This window comes from Elephas maximus, chromosome 26, assembly GCF_024166365.1.
Source record: "Elephas maximus indicus isolate mEleMax1 chromosome 26, mEleMax1 primary haplotype, whole genome shotgun sequence".
NCBI classification, from domain to species: domain Eukaryota; kingdom Metazoa; phylum Chordata; class Mammalia; order Proboscidea; family Elephantidae; genus Elephas; species Elephas maximus.
The window spans coordinates 4267649-4290170 of record NC_064844.1 but is presented as its reverse complement, the minus strand read 5'-3'; the positions used below and the strand labels follow the sequence as shown (position 1 = coordinate 4290170).

Genomic DNA, 22522 nt, shown 5'->3' with positions numbered 1-22522 from the left:
TGGGTTCCGCATCTTTGGATTCAACCAACTGCAGATTGAAAGTATTCAGAAAAGAAAGTTCCCAAAAGGAAAACTTGAATTTGCTGCAGGCCGAGGAAGCGCTGTGCTGAACGCACGCTAATGCAATGACGTGCAGCGTCCCCTGCTGTAGCCTGCCCCCCTCACAGACCCTCAGTCTCTCTCCAGCACACGGTGTCTGAGCATTGTGTGTCTCATGTCTTGTCATTATTCCCTAAACAATGCAGTACTGCGTAACAACTATTTATGTAGCATTAGGTATTATAAGTCATTTAGAGATGACTTAAAGCATATGGGAGGATGTGCGTAGGTTATATGCAAAAACGATGGCCATTATGTATAAGGGACTTGAGCATCCGTGGATTTTGGTATCCGAGGGGTCCTGGAACCAGTCATGGATACCAGGACCCAGCTGTATTTGCTCAGACGTGTGATTTATTTATCCCTATTCAAATGCAGAAAAAACCTTGCTTCTTTGACTCTAAGTACATGTCCTATATTTTTTATTAGTTACCAAAATAATATTTGTTTTACAACAAATTTCAGGGGTCCATATGTTATGCAGCACCCTCCACTGCTTGGGTTTTAGAACCTGGAGCCTGGCAATATTAGCAAGTAACCATCATTGGGGAAAGACTCTAAAGAAATGTTTAACTATTTTGAGAAAAAAGCTTTATTATCTAAGGAAAAAAAATTAAGAGTATATAATAAAGCTGTGTCTTGCCTGTGTCACTGCACCATCAAAAATGGTTTTAATAAATCATAGAATCAGCTCTTCATTGAGTTGCCTTCAGTAATAACTCCGTTAAACGTAGTTTTTACCGATTATTTTTAAAGTGAAATGTGTGTGAAATTACATCACATTTTTGCATTTCACCATGGCTCTCATCACGTTGTGTATATATATCTGAAGAAGCAGGTAAATTCACATTTTCCTCGATACATTTGTGTCCAGCTATGTTTTCAGGTATTATTTTTTCTAGATCCGGTGTTTCCGGCAGACACTTCATTAGCATTTGTGCCTAAGGCTGAGAAGAAACCTGCTGCTGTGTCTAAGTTACTGTGCCCCTACAACTGTCCTCTAGCTCTGAGATCAATAGCCAAGGCCTCTCAGTAATCAGCAACTTTCAGAAAAGGGGAAGGGGCAGAGAAGTCTGGCCACTTACTCTTGACTTGGGGAAATAATGTGCCTGTAGCATTCATAGAAATAGTTAAAAGAGGGAAAAGAAAAGTCTGAATACGAGAACAAAGTCAGGGTTCTTTCTTTGTATATGAAAAGGGATAGGGGGAGAAAAGTGGTTTAGGGGAAGGGAAAAATTGCTGTCATTTTAGAATCAAATAAGTGGAAAAGTTTCTAAAACTCTAGGGAAGGAGAAAGAACTGAGGGTTTTGATGAAACCCACTTTAATGCTGTGTTTAACCTGGAACCAGGCAAACTAAGAGAGCATTGTATAAGTGAGAGCATGATTTTTGCCATTAGGCAACTCTGGGTTTGAATCCTAACCTGACTAAGCCACGTAGAAACTGTGTGCCCTTCCCCCAGTCATCTTGTCCTTTAGAGTCTTCGTTTCTATTCTGTGTAATTGGGATAATAAAAGTTGTGGGGATGAAGTGAGATAATGTTTTAAAATAACTTGTGGAATTTGGTAAGCACTAAATATTTATTTATGCATTTACTACTTCCAGGAGCCCTGGTGGTGTGGCGATGAAAGCAATTGACTGCTAACCAAAAGGTGGGCAGTTCGAAACCACCAGCAGCTCCGTGGGGGAAAGACGTGGCAGTCTGCTTCAACAGAGATTTGTAGCTTCAGAAACCCTATAGGGTTGTTTTGAGTTGGCATCGACTTGACAACAGTGGGTTTGTTTTGGTTTTTTGGATCTTCAGTGATAGGTGAGCTCTAGGGTCAGTGTGTCTGGTGCCACAGGAGATTGGGATGATGGCAAAGACCTGCCACGAATTGTGATGGATTTAGCTACAATTATGGTAAAAACTAGGAACATCAAAGATATCAGTGGAAGAGTTGATTACATTTGACCTACTGACCTGTGTTTATTTTTTCTACTATAATTTATTACAGTAGCCATGATGACACAGTGAGAAGTTCTACTTAAGCCATATCTTATCTGCTTCAAGTACGAATGATGTTGGGGTTTCAGAAATTTGTCAAAATCCAGGAAAAAAAAAAAAAAAAGAATTATGAGGTAAACTTCAGCCCGATTCCTTTGACAGCGTGTTAGGTGAACAAAAACCGACATGATCTGTCTGTGAAGTGTTAGTTTTTTGATGTTGGGCGTACTGACCATTTAGCATCTTTGGAGTATCTAGTGCAGAGTTGATGTTTAGCAGTTATTTGCCTGAGAGGTTGAGTCTGAGGTTGGGTATTTGTCTCACACAAGCCAGTTTTTTTCTTCCATAGTTACATTAAGTCCAGCCTGTAATCTTACAGACGAGCACCCTTAGTCACAAGGAAATTGAGATGAGATAACTATCATGATGTCACCTAAAGAATCTATGCGTGTTTTATTGATAGTAAAACAATAGCATTATCTTTTTAGAAAGAAGCCACCCAAAATTCACAGCCATCAAGTCGATTCTGATTCACAGTGACCGTAGGGTTTCCAAGGCTGTAAATCTCTATGGAAGCAGACTGCCACATCTTTCTCCCAGGAGCTGCGGGTGGTTTCGAACCACTGACCTATCGGTTAGCGGTTGATCTCTTCAACCACTGAGCCAGCAGGGAATAGTAACACGATTATAACAAAAATTAACTGTGGTGAAGTCATTAAGATCAAATCACTTATCCAGGGATAGGGATTACATGTTTAGATGTCATCCATGTAACTGTCATACATTTTCAGGATCACGGTCTTAGATTAGCCTAATTTGCTCTTTGGAAACATGGAAGGAGTTTTTTTTTTTGGAAGGGGAGGTAGGATGGCTAAGATTTTTAGAAATTATCAAAGTTTAACTCCTTTGTTTTATTGATGAGGAAAAATATTTCTGTTTATGAAAAAATAGAGGAAAATATTTGTACATGTGTGATTTTTTTAATTTATTTTTTTAGTTAGCTGTAATGGACTGATTTTTAAGGTCTGCCAAGTAATGCTTGGAAGAGGCCAGTGATAATGTTAACAAGGTGGGGTTATTGGAAGTCATATTGCTTCATTACACGTGCAGTAGTTAAATGTTACTTTGGTAGTGTCCGATAGCCACCAGGCCTCCACTGGCACAGTGGTTAAGAGCTCAGCTGCTAACCAAAAGTTCGAATCTGCCAGCCGCTCTTTGGAAACTCTTTGGAGCAGTTCTTTTCTGCCCTATGAGGTCTTTATGAGTCAGAATTGACTTGACAGCAACAGGTAGTATAAACTATTTAAAAAAAAAAACAAAAAAACCTGTTTCTGTCAAGTGCATTCCAACTCATAGCGACCCTAAAGGACAGAGTAGAATTGTCCCATAGGGTTTCCAAGGAGCGCCTGGTGGATTTGAACTGCCAACCTTTTGTTAGCAGCCATAGCTCTTACCCACTACACCACCAGAGTTTCCAGTAGTATGTATACTTAATAACACCCAGACGAAGGTGAGATAATAGGTCCTATAAACAAGGAGTATGCTTTCGTGAATTTCATGAATTGTTGGACCTATAGACAAGGAATAAAAGTCCCTAGAAGGTGTATTTTAATTTTGTTTGGGCTATTAACTTTTAAAGAGATAGCAGTGTTCATTTACCTATCAGTTGAAAAATGTAAGTATTTAAGAAAGTTTGGATTCTTTCTATAAAAGGGGAAAGGTCTGATAAGTCTTAGTCTTTGCTTGTCTTTGTCCTATTTTTAAATGTCCAGTCTTTTCGTAACATGTTTTATATTACAGTTGTTCATTCGCAACATTTTTTAGCCTAAAACTGTTACCTTAAAGGAAGGCTTACAAGCAACTCCTTTCTTCAGTGCATTTATGTGTTAACGTCTCTTCCACCTGTTACCATCTTGTCACTGTTTACCGCGGTCAAGGTTCTTTAATTTGAAACCTATTGCTATAGGGAAATTTCTTCTTCAGGAAATGAGCTCACCTCTGTTGCTTCACAATAAAAGAATTCTCAGCTTTTGAGAGCTTCTGGCTTTCTTATGAAATATGGATAGGCTTCTGCTTCTGCAGTATTTTTGGTTATTTTCTTTAGATAAGGAAGAAGAGGAATAAATAGTAGGAGGTATGTTCTTTCTTTTAAGACACAGGAATATATATGTTTATAAAATACATGAGAAGAAACTTTTAAAAGTTCAAAGCTTTAATTGAGAGGGCTAGTTAGAAATTAGCTATTTGGGTGACAGAAATCTGTCCATCGCCCACACTTAGCGATGACGTGCGATGTTAACGGATTTTTAAGCTGCTTAGGTACTTGGTTTCGAAGTCAGTTCTTCGGACTGTGTGTCCCGTTTAACTCCATTGCATGAACTGAGTTTTCTCCAAATACTATACAGTGTTCTCTGTGAAAAGGTCTTTTAGGAGAACAGGCAGAAAACTCAGCAGTTGTCTTAAGACAGTTGTTGAAGACTTGAATTATTTATTTCTAAAAAGGCGACACTTTTAGTTAGCCAGGTAGACTTGTGTTTTCTTTAACACCTCCAATCAAGTGATGCTTGAGGAAGAGGATTTGTAGAAAGACATCCACTGAGGGCCAGAAACATCCACAGAGGCAATGTGGTCCCAATCAATAAAGCATGTGGCCCTTCATTGGCATTATATGATAACAGGAGGGTCTTCTGGCAGAAAGGCTGACTTTTGCTGCGTTCTGCATGCTGCCCCTCCAAACCCATCTTTGATTGGCACCTATGCCCTATTGAAACTGGCATCACACCTTCTGAATGGGCACGGTGCCAGGCTAGCAGATGGGTATGGGAAAAAGCATGCCAGAAACCCAGTATGTGCATCAAGTTTAAGTATCAGGGGCCCAAACTCCCATCCAGGGATGTAAAAACTACAGTCTGCTGAGAGCTTTTTGTGCTTAAGGTTAAAGGACATGCCATTTCTACTCCAACTTAGAGGTTGATTCATTTTGCGAGTCAAACAGGGGCTCCTGTGGCTGTGTCAGGCAAAGTTCTATCTTTGGTGTATGAGAATTACTCCTTCATGTGGGAAGAGAAAGTGTTGTAATGAAGTTTCCAGTGAGAGAGATTCTCCTGCAAACGCCTCGGGCACTTAAGCAGCATGCATTCAGGAGAGATGAATATTTCTGTTCTCCAGCAGAGCCCGGTGCAGTCAGAGCCAGATCTTCAACCTGCTGCAGGAGAGAACCCTAAATTTAGAAAGGGCAGACAAAGTTGGGAAGAACTCCTCGGTGGCAGCTCTTCTCACCACGAGCTGATGAGGCTTCACAAAAGTATATAGAGGAGATGAAGGAAAAACACCAAATAAAAACCCTCCAGAGCGCTCAACTTAACAACAACGGTCTTCACTGAACCAAAGGAAAAAGTTGGGCCCTTTCTCTCAAGGCAGAAATTCTTCTGGATTTTTTTAATCAATAGAAACTTAGTTTACCAAGATGTTAGAACCAGTTTAACGCATACGTAACAAAGCTCCCTATTCTTCCATTTATTTTGTTGCATGTCTATCATGTATATAAACTTCGCTTCTTGAATAATGGATTTTGCATAATACGAGTTCTAAACATCTTTTTCCTTATGATCGTCTCACACCCACCACAGAAGTGGACCAAAAAAAAAAAAAAAGAGGCCTCATTGCCTGTGATTACTTTAATTACACCCCCTGAATGCTCTTAAATTTACAGGAATGCCTGTAAGACCAGCTGTGGCCAAGAGAAGCTTGTTCTAATAGCCTTATAGCCATTGCTTTTTCTTTTCCACTGTGTAAACGTTATCTATGGAACAGATTCCATGAGACTGTTGTGAATACTTCAACGTATTCAAAACATATAACCACAAATTAAACTACTAAAACTAAAGCTGGTGCGTTGTAACTGCCAAGTAAAACTGGCACGTCCCTCTGTCAGACTGCGGGAGAGTGTGCCATACAGTCCTCGGAAAACACAATTCATCCAAAGCACTCTTGTCACTTGCTCCGATATTAAACCAGAGAAAGTGACATTAATTAAAGAAGTGACATGAGCCAACAAAGGCAATGAAACTCTAAGCTTTGCCTCATGCATAGACCTTAATCCAACCTGCTAGGTATTGTGGCCGTTTCTGAAGAGCAGCTAGTGTGGCTACTTTCCCCCCTCGTCTTCTCATCTTCCAGTTCTGAAACATCATTTTCAAGAAACAAAAATCTCACATCCAGGGTTGAACTAGGCAGTTGGTGCAGCGTTAGTTATTCCACGGCTCCCTGAGTGTGGCGACACGTGACATACCTCCTGCACTTGCTAACTATGAGATGGGCAACAGCTAGAGGCAGAGAGAAGTGGTCTAGCAAAAGGCAAGCCACCGCAGGCTACCTAGACTTGGTAGACTGGAAGCTAGGAGGGTCTGTTGTGAGGGTTGGTCTGAAAACCAATGACTGTTCCGGGAAGGTCTTCTTAGGGGAATTTTGTCATGCTAAAGAGGCCTTTTTTAAAGAGGCCAGCGGGAGTATCCACAACTTTCTCTCTCTTTGTTCCCATGGGGCTCTGTGCCTCTCATAGTGCTAATCTCTGTGTTTCATATGATTACCGTTTGTATACTGTGTGCTATTTATATACTGGAGCCCTGGTGGGGTAGTGCCTAAGAGCTCAGCTGCTAACCAAAATGTCAGCAGTTCAAATCCACCAGCCGCTCCCTGGAAACCCTGTGGGGCAATTCTACCCTGTCCTGTAGGGTTGCTATGAGTTGGAATTGACTCAATGGCACTGGGTTTTGGTTTTTATTATCTATCCCTCCCACCCCCCGTACACACAAATATACTAGATTATAAATTCCTTATGGACAGTCAGAGTGCTTCAAACAAGGCCTTGAATATTATAGTTTACAAAAAATGATTTGTTTAATTAACTCTAGAACTTGTCTGTTATTTAAATAAAATCATTTCCCAATAAATAGGTTAAATAGGACTGAATTTTGTGTTCTGCCTATTACAACATGTTACCTATATATAAACCACTGCACTTTTGAATTTAGAGACATTATTTTCATATATTTTGAGGAGACTGTGGGTAGAGAAATATCTGTTACTTTCCTTTCAAGTATGTTTTTAAAATACAAGAAGCCATGTACTTAATCCATAGTCTATAGAATCTACTGGTGAAGCCTACTGTGTTTACACACAGTGTGGGGAGAATTAACAAATGGGCATTGTGTTAAGATTTACCAGTTGTATGTTTAGAGCAAAACAATTCTACTGAGTAGCATTTAATTGAAACAGACCTAACTGCAGGTATAAACTTTTGTGGGGAGAAAGCATGACGTTCACTCTTAAACGGATTGACTTGTAGGCATGTAACATGCATAAGAAGTCAACTTTTCAAAGATGGTGAACACAATTTTAATAAAAAATAAATCATTAGAATTTCTTTTAATCCCAACCTATGAAAGGTTTGGTTAGGGTTTTGGACATAGAAGCTTTTGTTATGGTTTCTGAGCGTAGGCAGTTTATGCTGGAGATTGGGAATTTCCTATCTATGTAATTAGTCATGTGGTTTAACGTACATTTTTCGTATCAGGCAGACAATGGCTTCAAAGAGCAAGAAAAGGAGGCCAAAGTTGACATACACAGAGGCAAAACAGTGTAGGAAAAATCAACACATTTTGCAAAAGCCATCATTGAATACGTGTCTGGGTGCAGGAGACCCTTTCTAATTTGCAATCCAAGTGAATTAGGGTATTTAACTAGGAGAGGCAGTATTACTGAGCCCCGCGTGCCTGCCACCACTTGTCTGACTAGCTCAGAATAGAACACTGAGAGGCCAGGGCGCCACGTTAAATGATCATTAATACGTTTTACAATCAAATGAAAGATTCAGAGTATATTCACAAATTACAAAAAAAAAATTTTTTTCCAGAACCCTGAATTTAATCAGCTGGAATTACTTTTAAAGTGTCATTCTCTTTAACTTTTGGGATGATGAATCTGCCTTTTAATAGGGACGCTGTATTTTATCATGAAGATGAAACAAACTGTCTTTTGTTAATTATTCTCCAAAGACACTGGCCATTTTTCTCTCCTAGGCTTTAGGCTTAGTGTGGAGTGAAGAAGACAGCTTCCCGCAAATTGATTTCAAGCAAGAGTGGTCTGGAGCTAGGAAACGTGTGAAAGGGGCTCATGGAGAACAACGCTCTGTTTTAGGTGTTCTGAGGGCCACCTAATGGAACTCTGAGCTGTAATGTTAGCAAAGCCCTACTCAGGAGGCCTGGAATACGGAGCAGAGGAAGGTGAAGAGGACTGAGAGGGGGTTTGGTGAAGAGGAACGGTGTGTCAGATGCTTCTATGCCTCTGATAATAGTGCTGCGAGGGATGGTCCTTGAATTAGTTTTTAGTTGATGATCGTCTTCACGTTCAACTACTAAAACCTTTCCCTCAGCATGTGCCCAGCTGTGTGTGAAGTGCTTTGCGAGCATTGTTCTGTTTAATCTTCCCAGCAACCTAGTAAGGAAGGTGTTAGGTCTAGGGAGGTTCAATAGTTTGCCTCCGGACCACAGATTTAGTAATTGTGTCCATCTCCATCTGACACCAGGTCTCTGCTCTACTTGGCCATGTCCCTTGTCAAGGAACACTTTGCATGTATTGCTGGCCAGAGAAAATAGTGGCAAATGACATGCTTATGACACATTCATGTCTAAGATAATGATGAAATATGTCATTGATAGTATTGGCAGCTAATTTAAGAAATCTGTTAGTGATGATGCTAAGAGTCGTGTCATTTTCCACTGAAATTGACAGCCTGAGGCATAGAGCATCAGTGATATGTCTTTAATATTATTAAGATCACAAAATCTGTGAAAGAACATCTGATCTTTATAGTAAGCCTAATGTTGAGGACTGGAAGAAAATGCGTTTCAAATGTACCATGTCGTAGATCAAACAATATTTTCATGGAAAAAAAATGAGAATAGTAAATCAAGAGTGCATAAAATCTGAAGAGAAAGGTTTGGTAGATTTTTATGCTTTTCAGAAATGAGTAAATGTGTCTCTAGGGATTTATGCATTTGTTTTCAGTTTAATAAGCAGCAGGAAAATCGAAAAAGGCCTCTTTTTAAATGCATATGATGGGTTTTTAATGAGCATCATGTAAAAATAGATGTTCTCAAATATTGCAGTATTCTTGACCGTGCTTTTTCATTGGATGATAATTTAAAGAGGTATCATTTAGTCTTTTAAAGAGTAAATAAATGAGTACTTGGATAAGTGGAATCTTAATAAATATGTTCCCTTACAGAATTTGTTTCAGATACCCAGTATTTTCTTTATAATGAAATTTTAGTTTTTAGGACATTATTCACTCAAGTCAAGATACTATTATACAGTACTAAGGTATTTCTTACATACCTATAGATGACTGTATGAAAAAAATTAGAACATTTCATGTAGAGGTAAACCTTAGGTATTTTCAGTAGAGAAGAGAGATTTGTTAGATATCGCAATGCTAGTTTTTATGTTAGAATTTTCCCCCCACTTTGGAGTGTACACATAGCAAGGAAAAGAATGAACAAAATACAGCCTATTACATTAAAGTACATGGCTTTGAACACTTCTAGTGGTTAAAAATGTATATCAATATTGCTGTCTGGTTGATGCTGGTCCATAGCGACCCCGTGGGACCGAGTAACTGCCCACAGGGTTTCCGAAGCTGTACGTCGTTACAGAAGCCGACCGCCTCATCTTTCTCTGGTGGGACGGCCGCGAGTTTAACCGCTGGCTCTTCAGTTAGCAGCTGAGCGCTTTAGCCGCTACACCACCACAACCCGTAGCTCTCAAGTTGACTCTGACTCATCGTGACCCTAAAGGACAGAGCAGAACTGCCCCATAGGGTTTCCAAGGAGCACCTGGTGGGTTCGAACTACCAACTTTGGTTAGCAGCCAAGCTCTTAACCACTGCACCACCAGGATCCTTAATTTCAGTTTCTGGTGAACGTGAGGAAAAGCTATTCGTTATACTTGATCTTGTGTCTGCTTAAAAATCACGTGTTAAATTTCTAACTTAGAGCTGCAGTGTCAGATGTATTACAGTTAAGAATGAAGTATTAGTTACGTTAGCCTCTTTCCAAGCATTTGGAGGATGGTAGAAATGAAAAGTAATAAAAGCCACTAAAAAAAATCCCCTCACAATATACTTCAAGACAAGTGAAAAGAAACCCAAACAAAGTTGTGTAGCCAATGGGCAAACATTGCTATGTGATGGAAAGGGGAAGAAAAAAAATGGTATAGACTTCCATAATCTTCAGAATTTCCACTTCAGCTGAACGCTCTTGAGCAAGTATGAATGTTCTGAAATTAGCTACTTTAGTGTAGATTGTAGTATCAGGGTCTGTGTAAAAATAAGAAATTTTTATTGGAGGAAGGACTGTTCCCTGTGACCCTGAAAATCTATGAGATACTGAAAAATAGTTTTGAATATGTAAGTGCTCTAACAATACTGGAACATGGATAGCGGGCTTAAGGAAAGAAGAGAGGCAGCTGGGCAAAGAATTAGTTATATTGTAATAAGCAAGCAAAGCAAATTTAATCTACAGAAAAATGACAAAGAGATCATCAAGAAGAAAAATTAATGGTTCTAGTATCTGTTTATGTTCTGCTTATGTTTATTATCTTTGGATAATGAGAATGTATGTGAAATGGTGAAGTTCCTTTGATTTGGAAAATGGTGTTTAGAAGCCATATTGTGGATGCTAGGTGTGTTTATTTCTACTGGGAGATTATTCCCTAAGGGCTTCTCAGCAGTCTGTTTGTTTTTATTCACCAATCTCTGTTCATATTTTTATTTTTCCAGTCTTTTTTGTTGGGTACTTAGCTCACTCATTTTTCAGTAAAAAAAAAAAAAAATATATATATATATATATAACCACCCAATGGTGATGGTATAAATTTCCCTCTAGGTACCACCTACCTTCATTACTTTATTTACCCAATATTTAATAAATGCCTACTCAGCCCTTTTCTAGGTGTTTGGGACCCACTCACTGCCATTGAGCCCATCCTGGCTCATAGCAACCCTACAGGATAGAGAAGAACTGCCCTATAGGATTTCCAAGGCTATGAATCTTTATGGAAGCAGACAGCCACGTCTTTCTCCTGGGGAGTGGCTGACAGGTTTAAAGCACTGACCTTTTGTTTAGCAAGTGAGTGCTTTAACCACTGTGCCACCAGGGCTGCAGGTGCCTGACCCACACCTGAATAAAACAAAATATTTCTGTTATTGAGGTGCATACATTTTAGTAGGGGAAAACAAGCAATAAATACGTGGTTTAATTGCATCCTGTTACTTCTTGACTATATCTGGGATTTGCTCGTTTCTCTTACGTACCATTAACACTCTAGTCTCAGCTATAACCCTTTTTGCCTGATTGCCAAAAGTAAAGCCTAACTGACCCGCTCCGAATCCCCTTCAGTCTGGTCTCCACCCTGGAATACAGCAGTCTGCTCCTAATGCAGACCTCTAACAATGCCCTTAGACACCATTAGACAGAAATTAATAACGGAAATTGTACCTGGCTCTTCACTACTTTTCCAACTATTCTTGTTCAGTTATTTTCCTCTGTACAGATTAAATTATGTATTCTAGTACCTTTCTTTCCTTTTTATGTTTATTATAATCACAGCACTACATTTGTGTATGAGTGTTTGTTGAGTGTCTGATTTCTCCATTTGATTGTAAAAGCAGGGACCATGTCTGTTTCTTGTCATAATTTTAAACCACTAGTTAGAATCAAGCTTGTCCTACAGTAGAAAATAAATAACTGTTTCCTTAATTGTCTGATTGATTATTCTACCGTAAGGATGTCTCCATGGTACTGTTATTGTTGATAGCTGCTGTCAAGTTGGTCCCCAATTCATGACAGCCAAGCACAGTGGGATGTGATTGTTGAGATCCATAGGCTTTCATTGTCTGATTTTTCAGAAATAAATTGCCAGGCCTTTCTTCCTAGTCTGCCTTGGTTGGGAAACTTCGCTGAAACCTGTTCAGCATTATAGCAACATGCTATAGCCTCCACTGAAAGGTGGGTAGAGGCTGCATTTGAGGTGCATTGCTCGAGGAACAAAGCCAGGTCTCCCACATGGAAGGTTAAGAATTCTACCACTACCCCCAACCATGGTACTAGGATAATCTGTTTATTCATATAACGTCTATTTGTAAGAGCTTTCTAGTCAGTTGGTTCTGCATTTAGGCCTTCCAACATACGCTGGCTTAGAAGTTCATAGAGAATGTTGTTCAGCTATCAAATGACAAATATGGGATGTATCTACAAGTGTGTGTCAACACATGATTATGTTTATGTGAAATAATGTGAATAATTTCATAAAATAATAGGGATATACTGATTGAAATCAGCAAGGAGTAGGGCACTGGAGTAGTTGGGTATCTTTTCCTGCCGCTGGCAATGAAATAAGTTATTGGTCAGGTGAAACCCCTCTTTTCCCTCTGTGCCTTTCTGCTCATTGCAATCTACTGGACTCGAAGGTTTATCTGCTGCTAAGGTTACTTGCTTTTTGGCTAGAAGCAGGTAGTTTCTACCATTTATACATCAGGAAGCAAAGACCATTGCCTAGAGCAGGCTTTGTTCTGAGTGGACTAGGGCTGGGGCAGGGTTGTTTCTCTCCCAGCCTCCAGCACCATACCATGGATGTATTCCTCATAACCAGGGTTGGACCCCTTCCCCTGTAGTATATACTTTCTTCAGTTTTCTCCTTTCCTATTCTGCATAATCCACTCCCCTTCCAGTTCCCTTGGGGCTACTGTGTGGGAGAAAAATGAGGTAACTTTACATGAATAAAGATGGAAAGAGGAATAGATACAAATGTGGTTTAGTTTCTTTATTACTGTACAGAAGTCTGAATTCACAGTTTATATCTAATATCAGCTAAAATTGAAGTTATTTCTTAAACTGGCCAATAGTATTGCTGACCTCAAAAATACTGTGGAGAATGGCAGACAAAATTGTGCATGAGTTTGCTCAACTGTAAAATAGAATTTATATACTTAAATTTGTTAGGTATTTATTTACATCTAAGATATGAATTAACAGAGAAAAGATAACCATTGATGTAGTTAGAAGAAGGCAGGAAAAAAGCATTAGGGGAACACAGGTGTTTTGATAAATATAGTGAAACTATACCTGGAGAATTTGATCTTGTTGTATCTGCTAAGTACTGATCTTTAATTATATTCAACACTAGCTCCAACTCCCCCCCCCCTTAAAACATCATCCCGTCTAACACTTAACACAATGCTTGGTATATTGAAGCTTCTTGATAAATATTGGTTAATTGGAATGAAGTAATAAATGGATGAAGAGTGAACAAATGAATGAGTGACAAAATTGTAGACCTTCACAATACAATTATATATGTAAACTCTTACTGAGATTTGAAAATAGAGCAATTTTTTAATCAGATAAGGTAGAAAAAAAGTTTGAGTCCTAAAAATTTTTAATACTAGAGTTTTCAATGGTTGGATTATTTATCTGAAATGTAAATGGAAAGTAGGAATTTAAATGAAGCAGGACAAAAACTTGAAACTGAAAGGGACGTATGAGATACATATTCTTTAATGCAGGAATAATGATGCTAGACTCAGAATATGATTTTTTAGGACTTAATTCTCATTTTAACCTGGTTTATTCTGGAATTCTGCCAAGTAGGAATGTTTTCAAATATATATTCAAAATGTATCAATTTTCATTTCTAAATTATCATAGATTCTAATTTGGTGGAATTGAACAAATGGACTTAACTATGTATCATCTATTGGATTTAATACCATAAAAATATTATCTCCTACATTTTGGATCCATGTAATCAATATCATCTGTTGGTTTCCATGTTTGAATATGTAAATAGGGCTTATGGTAGATGGCATGGACTGTGTGGCATAGAGTTGAGTTTTGTTCTCCAGACTGCCTTTTCTTAGTGTGTAAGTTATTCAATGTCTCTAAACTCTCACTGCACATTATGTAAAGTGGAGATGACACCTTCCTTAAGAGGTGGTTGAAATGCTTAGCACAGTATCTGGGATATAGGAGTATTCTGTAATTAGAAACAACTGTTTTTTCCTGCCTTTTTTTTTTTTTCCTGCAGCGTTCCCCCCAAATAAACCAGATGAAGATGCAAGGCATGTCATAAAAGTGGTAAGTATTGCTTTTAAATTTTTATTTCACGTATACTTGACACGTTTCTGTTTTATTCGCTTTATTTTTGTAAGAAATGTCTGTCATCTTAATTCATACAATTATTTCTAATAAACTTAGTTCATGATTATTTTTCACATTATTAAAATACAAATACTGGGGAATCTTCTTCTCTATTGCCATCATGCTATCATTTCTCTGTCTATCCATCTATCTATCATCTGTCTCTCCATCTATCTATCATCTGTCTATCCATCTTTCTATTAGTCTATTTATTATTTAACTATCCTAACTATAGATGGTAAGGTCCTTAAAGGCAGGGACAGAGTTTTATTTCTCTGTGTGTGTGCCCAATACAGTGAATAAAATATAGCAGACACTCAGTAAAGGTATATTATGTATGAGTGAGCCACCAGGCTCGTGTACAATGTATCAGACTTTATATACATGTCAGTATACAATGTGTACCCTACACACAATTCTCACTACTTTGAGTAAGTGCTTTCCGTAAGAAAACTAGTTTTTTCATGTGGAAGACATATAGGAAGAGCCCTGGTGGTTCAGTGGTTAAGCGCTCAGCTGCTAACTGGAAGTTTGGAGGTTCGAACCCACCAGCCAATCTGCTTCTGTAAAGATTTACAGCCTTGAGAACCCTTAGGGCAGTTCTACTCTGTCTTACAACGTCACTATGAGTCGAAATCAGCTTGATGGCAATGGATTTGGTTTGGGTAAGACATATAGGGATAGTAGTCACAGTATATCATATTTAAAATGAGATTCTTCAAGTTTATTTAGTGCCTTTAAGAGGTTTTTAGTGAAAATCTGGGGCCTGTGTTTCAGGAAATTCGGTCCAAGTGCTGTTTTATATTGCATATGTATACTCATAAATTCATAGTTGAAATATCAGTTCCATCTTGAGGATTATTTCTTTCCTTGTATAATTAATTATTCTCTTCTTTTATAGGAATATCAAGAAAATGGCCCATTATTTTCAGAGCTTAAATTTTATCAAAGAGCTGCAAAAAAAGACTGTAGTAAGTAAAATTAACAAAGCACACTACTTCTATATATGTGCTTGTGAAAGTAAGTGTTAATGTTTTGGTCTTTTTCTGGCCTTCTGGAAAATTCTTCTCAATAAGAAATTTTATTGTAAAGTGATACAGTTAACTGCTATAACATATAAAAGCAAGACAGATGGTGTAAAAATCTTTGGTATGGCATACATAATGGATTATATATTTTTAAGTCAAAGTTGTTTCCACTACTTTACATAAAATGTCGGGCTGTTGATCTAAGCTATGAAGAATTATCTAAGTGTGAAAGGAGAATGAGATTATTATTTCTTTTATAAGAACCATTTGGATAAGAAGGATGTAAGGAAAAATGCATGAAAATGGTCACGAGGTATATAAACAAACAAAGATCTTAGAATGGATTAAGGGGTAGAGAAATGATTAAATATTAAGGTGTTCGAGAAAGTAAGTTAAAAATATTAGAAACTCGAACATTGGGAAATTAATTTGAGCTGTATATCAGATGCAAGAAATAGTAGGTTAGAGGATTTAACTATGAAATGAATATGAGCAGAAATACAGAAGAATAAAAATATGCTGTAAATACTATGTGATATAGATGGGCTAAGAAAAACATTCAAGAAGGTCCTTTGAGTAATGGCTGTATTATAGTAGATATATTTTGTATCATGTTTAGGAAAAAGAATAATGGCTTAGCCTCAATAATTAACTTTGTTTTTCTTAACAGAACCTTGTAAACATTAAGGCTGTAGTCTTTACTAACTGCTTAAAGTATGTCAGAGTGACAAATAGAATCCATTAAACTTGATTGCTTATCAGTAGAGCTGTCTTAAACATTAAACATATAGACTAGAAAAGTATAAAAGTAAATATGCCCGTTGATTGTTTAAGTGAGTTTGATATTTTAAAGCTAAATTTAATCGAAAACAATTTCTGTATAACATGGTTTCAGGGTAAGATGATTTTTCTGGTCAGTTTCTGTTTTTTAGACTACCACCAGTGCCTTCGGTTTTGAAGGAAAAGGGAAGAAAAAGCATATACCTATCGATCCTTTGGTAGTGAGCATTTTTTATATGTAGTAATTAGCTAGCATGTAAGGGTCTTACTGCCATTTAGGTTAACTAAGTAAGCCTTAGCATCTAAGCAAAAGTAAGAAATAGTTTTGTAAATAATGAGAACCTTTTTTGGTATCAAATTTGTCTTTGCAGTCAAAAGGTGGATAGCACTCAAGCAACTTGATTATTTAGGAATTCCTCTATTTTATGGATCTGGTCTGACTACATTCAAGGGAAGAAGGTAAAATGACATTATAATCAAATAGTGCCCTGTAACTATTCCTTATTGTTACTGTGTAAAAAATTACTTGAACATAGTGGTTTAAAACAAGGAACATGTTCTCTCACAGTGTCTGTGGGGCAGGAATCTGAGAGTGGCTGACCTGGGTAGTTCTGGCTCAGGATCTCTCGTGGGGGTATAGTCCGCTTTCTGCCGGGCTGTAGTCATTTCAGGGCTCAGCTAGAGGAGGGTCCACTTCTAAGCACCCTCGCATGACTCCTGGCAGGCTTCGGAAGATCTGCTTCTAAACTCTCTGTGATGCTGGGAGACCTCTGCTGCTCACGAGCTTACCCGTAGGTTGCCTGGGTGCCTTCATGGACGTGGCACATGGCTTTCCCGAGAGCAGGTAGTTCAGAGAGAGTGTGTGTGCACATGTGTACAATGGCAAACCACAGTCTTTTTATAACCCAGTGCTCTAGTGGCGCAGTGGCTAAGTGACACAGCTGCTAACCAAAAGATTGGCTGCTAACTAGCACTCCTTGGAAACCCTATCGGGCAATTCTGCTCTGTCTTACAGGGTTGCTATGGATTGGAATCGACTGGATGGCAATGGGGTTTAATGCTGAAAGTGATATCTTATTACTTCTGCTTATTATCTTTGCTAGACACAAGTCACTAAGTTCACCTGAAACTCAAGACAGGGGGATCAATTAAGCTGTATCTCTTCAGGGGAGGTGCAACAAAGAATTTGTAGAATTTAAAACCACTAAATATGGCGAGTCACCATCTATAAATAATTCACAAATAATGACCTTATTAAAAAAATCTATCATTGGTTAAGTACCCGTTTTCTGGCAGGAATTTTCATTTACGTTGCCTTATTTTGTCCTTTCAAATAGCCTTTTAAAATAAAAAATATTATTTTTATTTCATAGGTGAGAAAATAGGCTCAGAGGTCAGTGTCTTGCTCAAATGATCTTTAAAGGATGTAGGTAAAAACAAAAATGAACCAACAATAATTTTTGAAAACAAAGTAAAGGACTACCAAAGGGGGAGTGAATGACCGAGTAAACTATGGTATATCCACATGATGCGATATTCTGTGGTCCATTAAAGAAATCAACTGGAGCTTCCTCAGTTGACTTGGAAGGATTTCAGTGAAGTACTGTTGAAAAAAGTAAGATGCAGAAACGTGCGTATAATAAGATCGCAATTTTGTAAATTAAAGACTTAAAAATTCTTACACGTGTGTGTTTATGTGTATGTATATACACAAATAGATATAGAATTGTGGCTGGTATGGGTATATAGGTTAAGGGAAGAAAAGATGGGCAGAAGGCACCAAACAGAAGAGAAAAGGGACGAGCACATTTTTAAAAAGCATGCGTCTTCTGAAATTCACCCTTCAGCGAAAGATTAGACAGGTCTATACAACAAACAATAACACAGGTGAGGAATGTGCGTCTTAGTTCAATCATGTATACGAGACCAAAAGGGCAACACTTGCCCACAAGCAATGGCAAGAAGGCAGGAAGGGATGGGAAAAATGGAAGGATGGGAACAGGGAAGTGGGGAGTGGAAGGGGAGAATGCTGACACATTGTGCAGATTGCAACTGAGGTCACAAAACCATTTGTGGATAAATGTCGAATGAGGAACTAATTTGCTCCATAAAGTCTCACCTAAAGCACAATAAATCAGCAAAAAAAGCGTGTGTCACGATGACATTCATGCATTTATAGAAAGCAGTGGCTTGTGAATGAAATTTGATCTTGTAAGGTCAAAAAACAAATACAAATGAAATTTTCCAGGCATACAAATAATTCATTCAAGGTCACATGGTGAGAGGGTGATGAAGTCAACTGTCTTCCATTCAGGACAGATTTAAAAAGACTGTCCTGTCCTTGTGATCTACAACAGTGGACGGTTCAGCGCGGCATTCTCCTGTGAGACAAAGGCTGCGGAGTAAATCTGAACGGTCACTTTCTGTAACGGGGCAGCAGGATTACTCCTGGGCACACACTCTCTCCAGGTTCTGGTCGCGTCGTCCTGTCCTGTCAGGCTGGAAGTATTTTTCCTTGTTTCGGATTCATTGACGGGCCGTTCCAAGGATCCCTGTATCAAGAAGACCTCTTTTTGATGCCTCCTTCTTATAGTTACAGATTCATGGTGATGGAAAGACTAGGAGTGGATTTACAGACGCTCGCAGACCGCAGCGGCACTTTTGAAAAGTCGACCGTCCTGCAGCTCGCTATCCGAATGGTAAGAAGGAACGGTTTATTTCACGTGCTCCACTTTCAGATTATTGCCTTGTTAAATACGCAGATCTTTGCCCTTTGTGGAATTATCAGAGAACGAAGGATCGTTGCCCTAGAAATGCCAGTTATTGACAGCGGAGGCTATTTTGGTGAAATTGATGAAGAGCAGGCCGTGTGAGTGACAGAATGTGCCGTGTTTGGCATCACAAACCCAATTAGGCATTGGTTCTGCAGTCCCATTTCTTTTTTCCTCACACATTTGTTTTAAGTATCAGAACACGTTTCTATCGCTGTAAGAATAAGCTCTCTTTGGTCAGTTAAATCGATAACAATGCAAATCAAGGCGAAAGAGATTATTTTCCATGCTGAACGTGCGACAGTATGGGGGTGCTATAAAATTTTTATGATGAGTTTGGGATGGTAGAAGTACTTAGTCGTGGCAATGAACAGCATATACTCTGCCAAATAAGGAGCAATGAAGCCTTCATAGCACCCGTGCACACATTTTCTTTATACCACATATTCATCTTAGCTTGTTTGTGTCTTCTTTTCCTAAACCTTTTATTTTTTTTCCATTTTAAGTAGTGTGAAACTACTGACGCCAAGTTGGGATGTGGCAAACAGAGCTCCTTAATTTATCTCTTCATCCATCCATCTGTCCGTCCGTCCATCTGTCCATTCGTCGACCCAGCAAATGCTTATAGATCACCGCCTGTATGCATCATGCTCCAGAGATGAGGCCGAGGACCTGTTGATCCCTGTAGGGAGGGAGCATGCCTTTCCCTGTGCTCAGGGACATGGTGTTTTGTTGTGGGGTCTCCAAGACTTCATTTATAGTATAGCTTGGGTGAGGAATTGCTGAGTGGCTGTGTGTTTATTTTACTGTAGATCTCTTTGACATATTCTGTGTTTCTCCTTTTTATACAGTGTGATTTGGCCATTGAGCTGCCAAAGGCATGGGCATTGAAACCAAAAACAAACCCGCTGTTGTCAAGACGATTCTGACTCACAGCGACCCTATAAGACGAAGTAGAACTGTCTCATAGAGTTTTCAAGGAGCACCTAGTAGTTTTGAACTGCTGACCTTTTGGTTAGCAGCCGTAGCTCTTAACCATTATGCAACCAGGGTTTCCATAGGCATTGAGGTGTTGTTGAATTCAGGTTTCCTTCCATGACACGTTTGTTGAAAACATTTGGTATTTGAGGATCATTTTATCACCATTTTTACAGAATGAACAACCAGAAAAGGTGATAGTTTGTTGCTGTTAGGTGCCGTCGAGTCGGTCCCGACTAATAGCGACCCTACGCACAACAGAACGAAACACTGCCTGGTCCTGTGCCATCCTTACAATAGTTGTTATGCTTGAGCTCATTGTTGAAGCCACAGTGTCAATCCACCTCATTGAGGGTCTTCCTCTTTTCCGCTGACCCTGTGCTCTGCCAAGCACGATGTCCTTCTCCAGGGACTGATCCCTCCTGACAACATGTCCAAAGTATGTAAGACGCAGGCTCACCATCCTTGCTTCTAAGGAGCATTCTGGCCGCACTTCTTCCAAGACAGATTTGTTCGTTCTTCTGGCAGCCCATGGTATATTCAATATCCTTCACCAACACCACAATTCAAAGGCGTCAACTCTTCTTTGGTCTTCCTTATTCATCGTCCAGCTTTCACATGCATATGATGTGATTGAAAATACAATGGCTTGGGTAAGGCGCACCTTAGTCTTCAGGTTGACATCTTTGCTTTTCAATACGTTGAAGAGGTCCTTTGCAGCAGATTTACCCAATGCAATGCGTCTTTTGATTTTTTTACTGCTGCTTCCATGGCTGTTGATTGTGGATCCAAGTAAAATGAAATCCTTGACAACTTCAGTCTTTTCTCCGGTTATCATGATATTGCTCACTGGTCCAGTTGTGAGGATTTTTGTTTTCTTTATGTTGAGGTGTAATCCATACTGAAGGCTGTGGTCTTTGATCTTCATTAGTAAGTGCTTCAAGTCCTCTTCACTTTCAGCAAGCAAGGTTGTGTCATCTGCATAATGCAGGTTGTTAATGAGCCTTCCTCCAATCCTGATGCCCTGTTCTTCTTCGTATAGTCCAGCTTCTCGGATTATTTGCTCAGCATACAGATTGAATAGGTATGGTGAAAGAATACAACCCTGACCACACCTTTCCTGACTTTAAACCAATCAATATCCCCTTCTTCTGTCTGAACAACTGCCTCTTGATCTGTGTGAAGGTTCCTCATGAGCACAATTAAGTGTTCTGGAATTCCCATTTCTTCGCAATGTTATCCATAGTTTGTTATGATCCACACAGTCGGATGCCTTTGCATAGTCAATAAAGCACAGGTAAACATCCTTCTGGTATTCTCTGCTTTCAGCCAGGATCCATCTGACATCAGCAATGATATCCCTGGTTCCACGTCCTCTTCTGAAACCAGCCTGAATTTCTGGCAGTTCCCTGTCAATATACTGCTGCAGCCGTTTTTGAATGATCTTCAGCGAAATTTTCCTTGCGTGTGATATTAATGATGTTGTTCAATAATTTCTGAATTCAGTTGGATCACCTTTCTTGGGAATAGGCATAAATATGGATCTCTTCCAGTCAGTTTGCCAGGAAGCTGTCTTCCATATTTCTTGGCATAGATGAGTGAGCACCTCCAGCGCTACATCTGTTTGTTGAAACATCTCAATTGATATTCCATCAATTCCTGGGGCCTTGTTTTTCACCAGTGCCTTCAGAGCAGCTTGGATTTCTTCCTTCAGTACCATCGGTTCCTGATCATATGCCACCTCTTGAAATGGTTGAACATCGACTAATTCTTTTTGGTATAATGACTCTGTGTATTCCTTCCATCTTCTTTTGATGCTTCCTGCATCGTTTAATATTTTCCCCATGGAATCCTTCACTATTGCAATTCGAGGCTTGAATTTTTTCTTCAGTTCATTCAGCTTGAGAAATGCCAAGCATGTTCTTCCCTTTTGGTTTTCCGTCTCCAGCTCTTTGCGCATGTCATTATAATACTTTGTCTTCTCGAGCCGGCCTGTGAAATCTTCTGTTCAGTTCTTTTACTTCATCAATTCTTCTTTTTGCTTTAGCTGCTTGACGCTCAAGAGTAAGTTTCAGAGTCTCCTCTGACATCCATCTTGGCCTTTTCGTTCTTTCCTGTCTTTTCAGTGCCCCACATGTCTGTCAGTTTGTCGTACTGTGGGGGCTTGCGTGTTGCTGTGATGCTGGAAGCTATGCCACCGGTATTCAGATACCAGCAGGGTCATCCATGGAGGACAGGTTTCAGCTGAGATTCCAGATTAAGACAGACTAGGAAGAAGGACCCGGCCGTCTACTTCTGAAAAGCGTTAGCCAGTATAAACCTTATGAATAGCAGCGGAACTTTGCTGGAAGATGAGCCCCCCAGGTTGGAAGGCACTCAAAAGATGATTGAGGAAGAGCTGCCTCTTCAAAGTAGGGTCAACCTTAATGACGTGGCTGGAGTAAAGCTGATGTGGCTTTACATTTGCTGATGTGGCACGACTCAAAATGAGAAGAAACAGCTGCAAACATCCATTGATAATCGGAACCTGGAATGTACAAAGTATGAATCTAGGAAAATTGGAAATTGTCAAAAATGAAATGGAATGCATAAATATCTACATCCTAGGCATTAGTGAGCTGA

General features: G+C 39.2%; 1 protein-coding gene across 3 annotated transcripts in view; it reads left to right on the top strand.

Moving 5' to 3' along the window:
- Positions 1–22522, top strand: part of VRK2 (VRK serine/threonine kinase 2) — a 95211-nt gene that overhangs the window by 4371 nt on the left and 68318 nt on the right. Inside the window, exons 3-6 of one of the 3 annotated variants that reach the window (XM_049870650.1) lie at positions 14231–14280; positions 15245–15314; positions 16523–16610; positions 18745–18850. In XM_049870650.1, coding sequence (XP_049726607.1) covers positions 14231–14280; positions 15245–15314; positions 16523–16610; positions 18745–18850 — 314 coding nt within the window. Of the gene's footprint in view, positions 1–14230; positions 14281–15244; positions 15315–16522; positions 16611–17524; positions 18851–22522 lie in introns of those variants that run through there. The other 2 variants (XM_049870652.1, XM_049870651.1) reach the window with 2 other exon arrangements.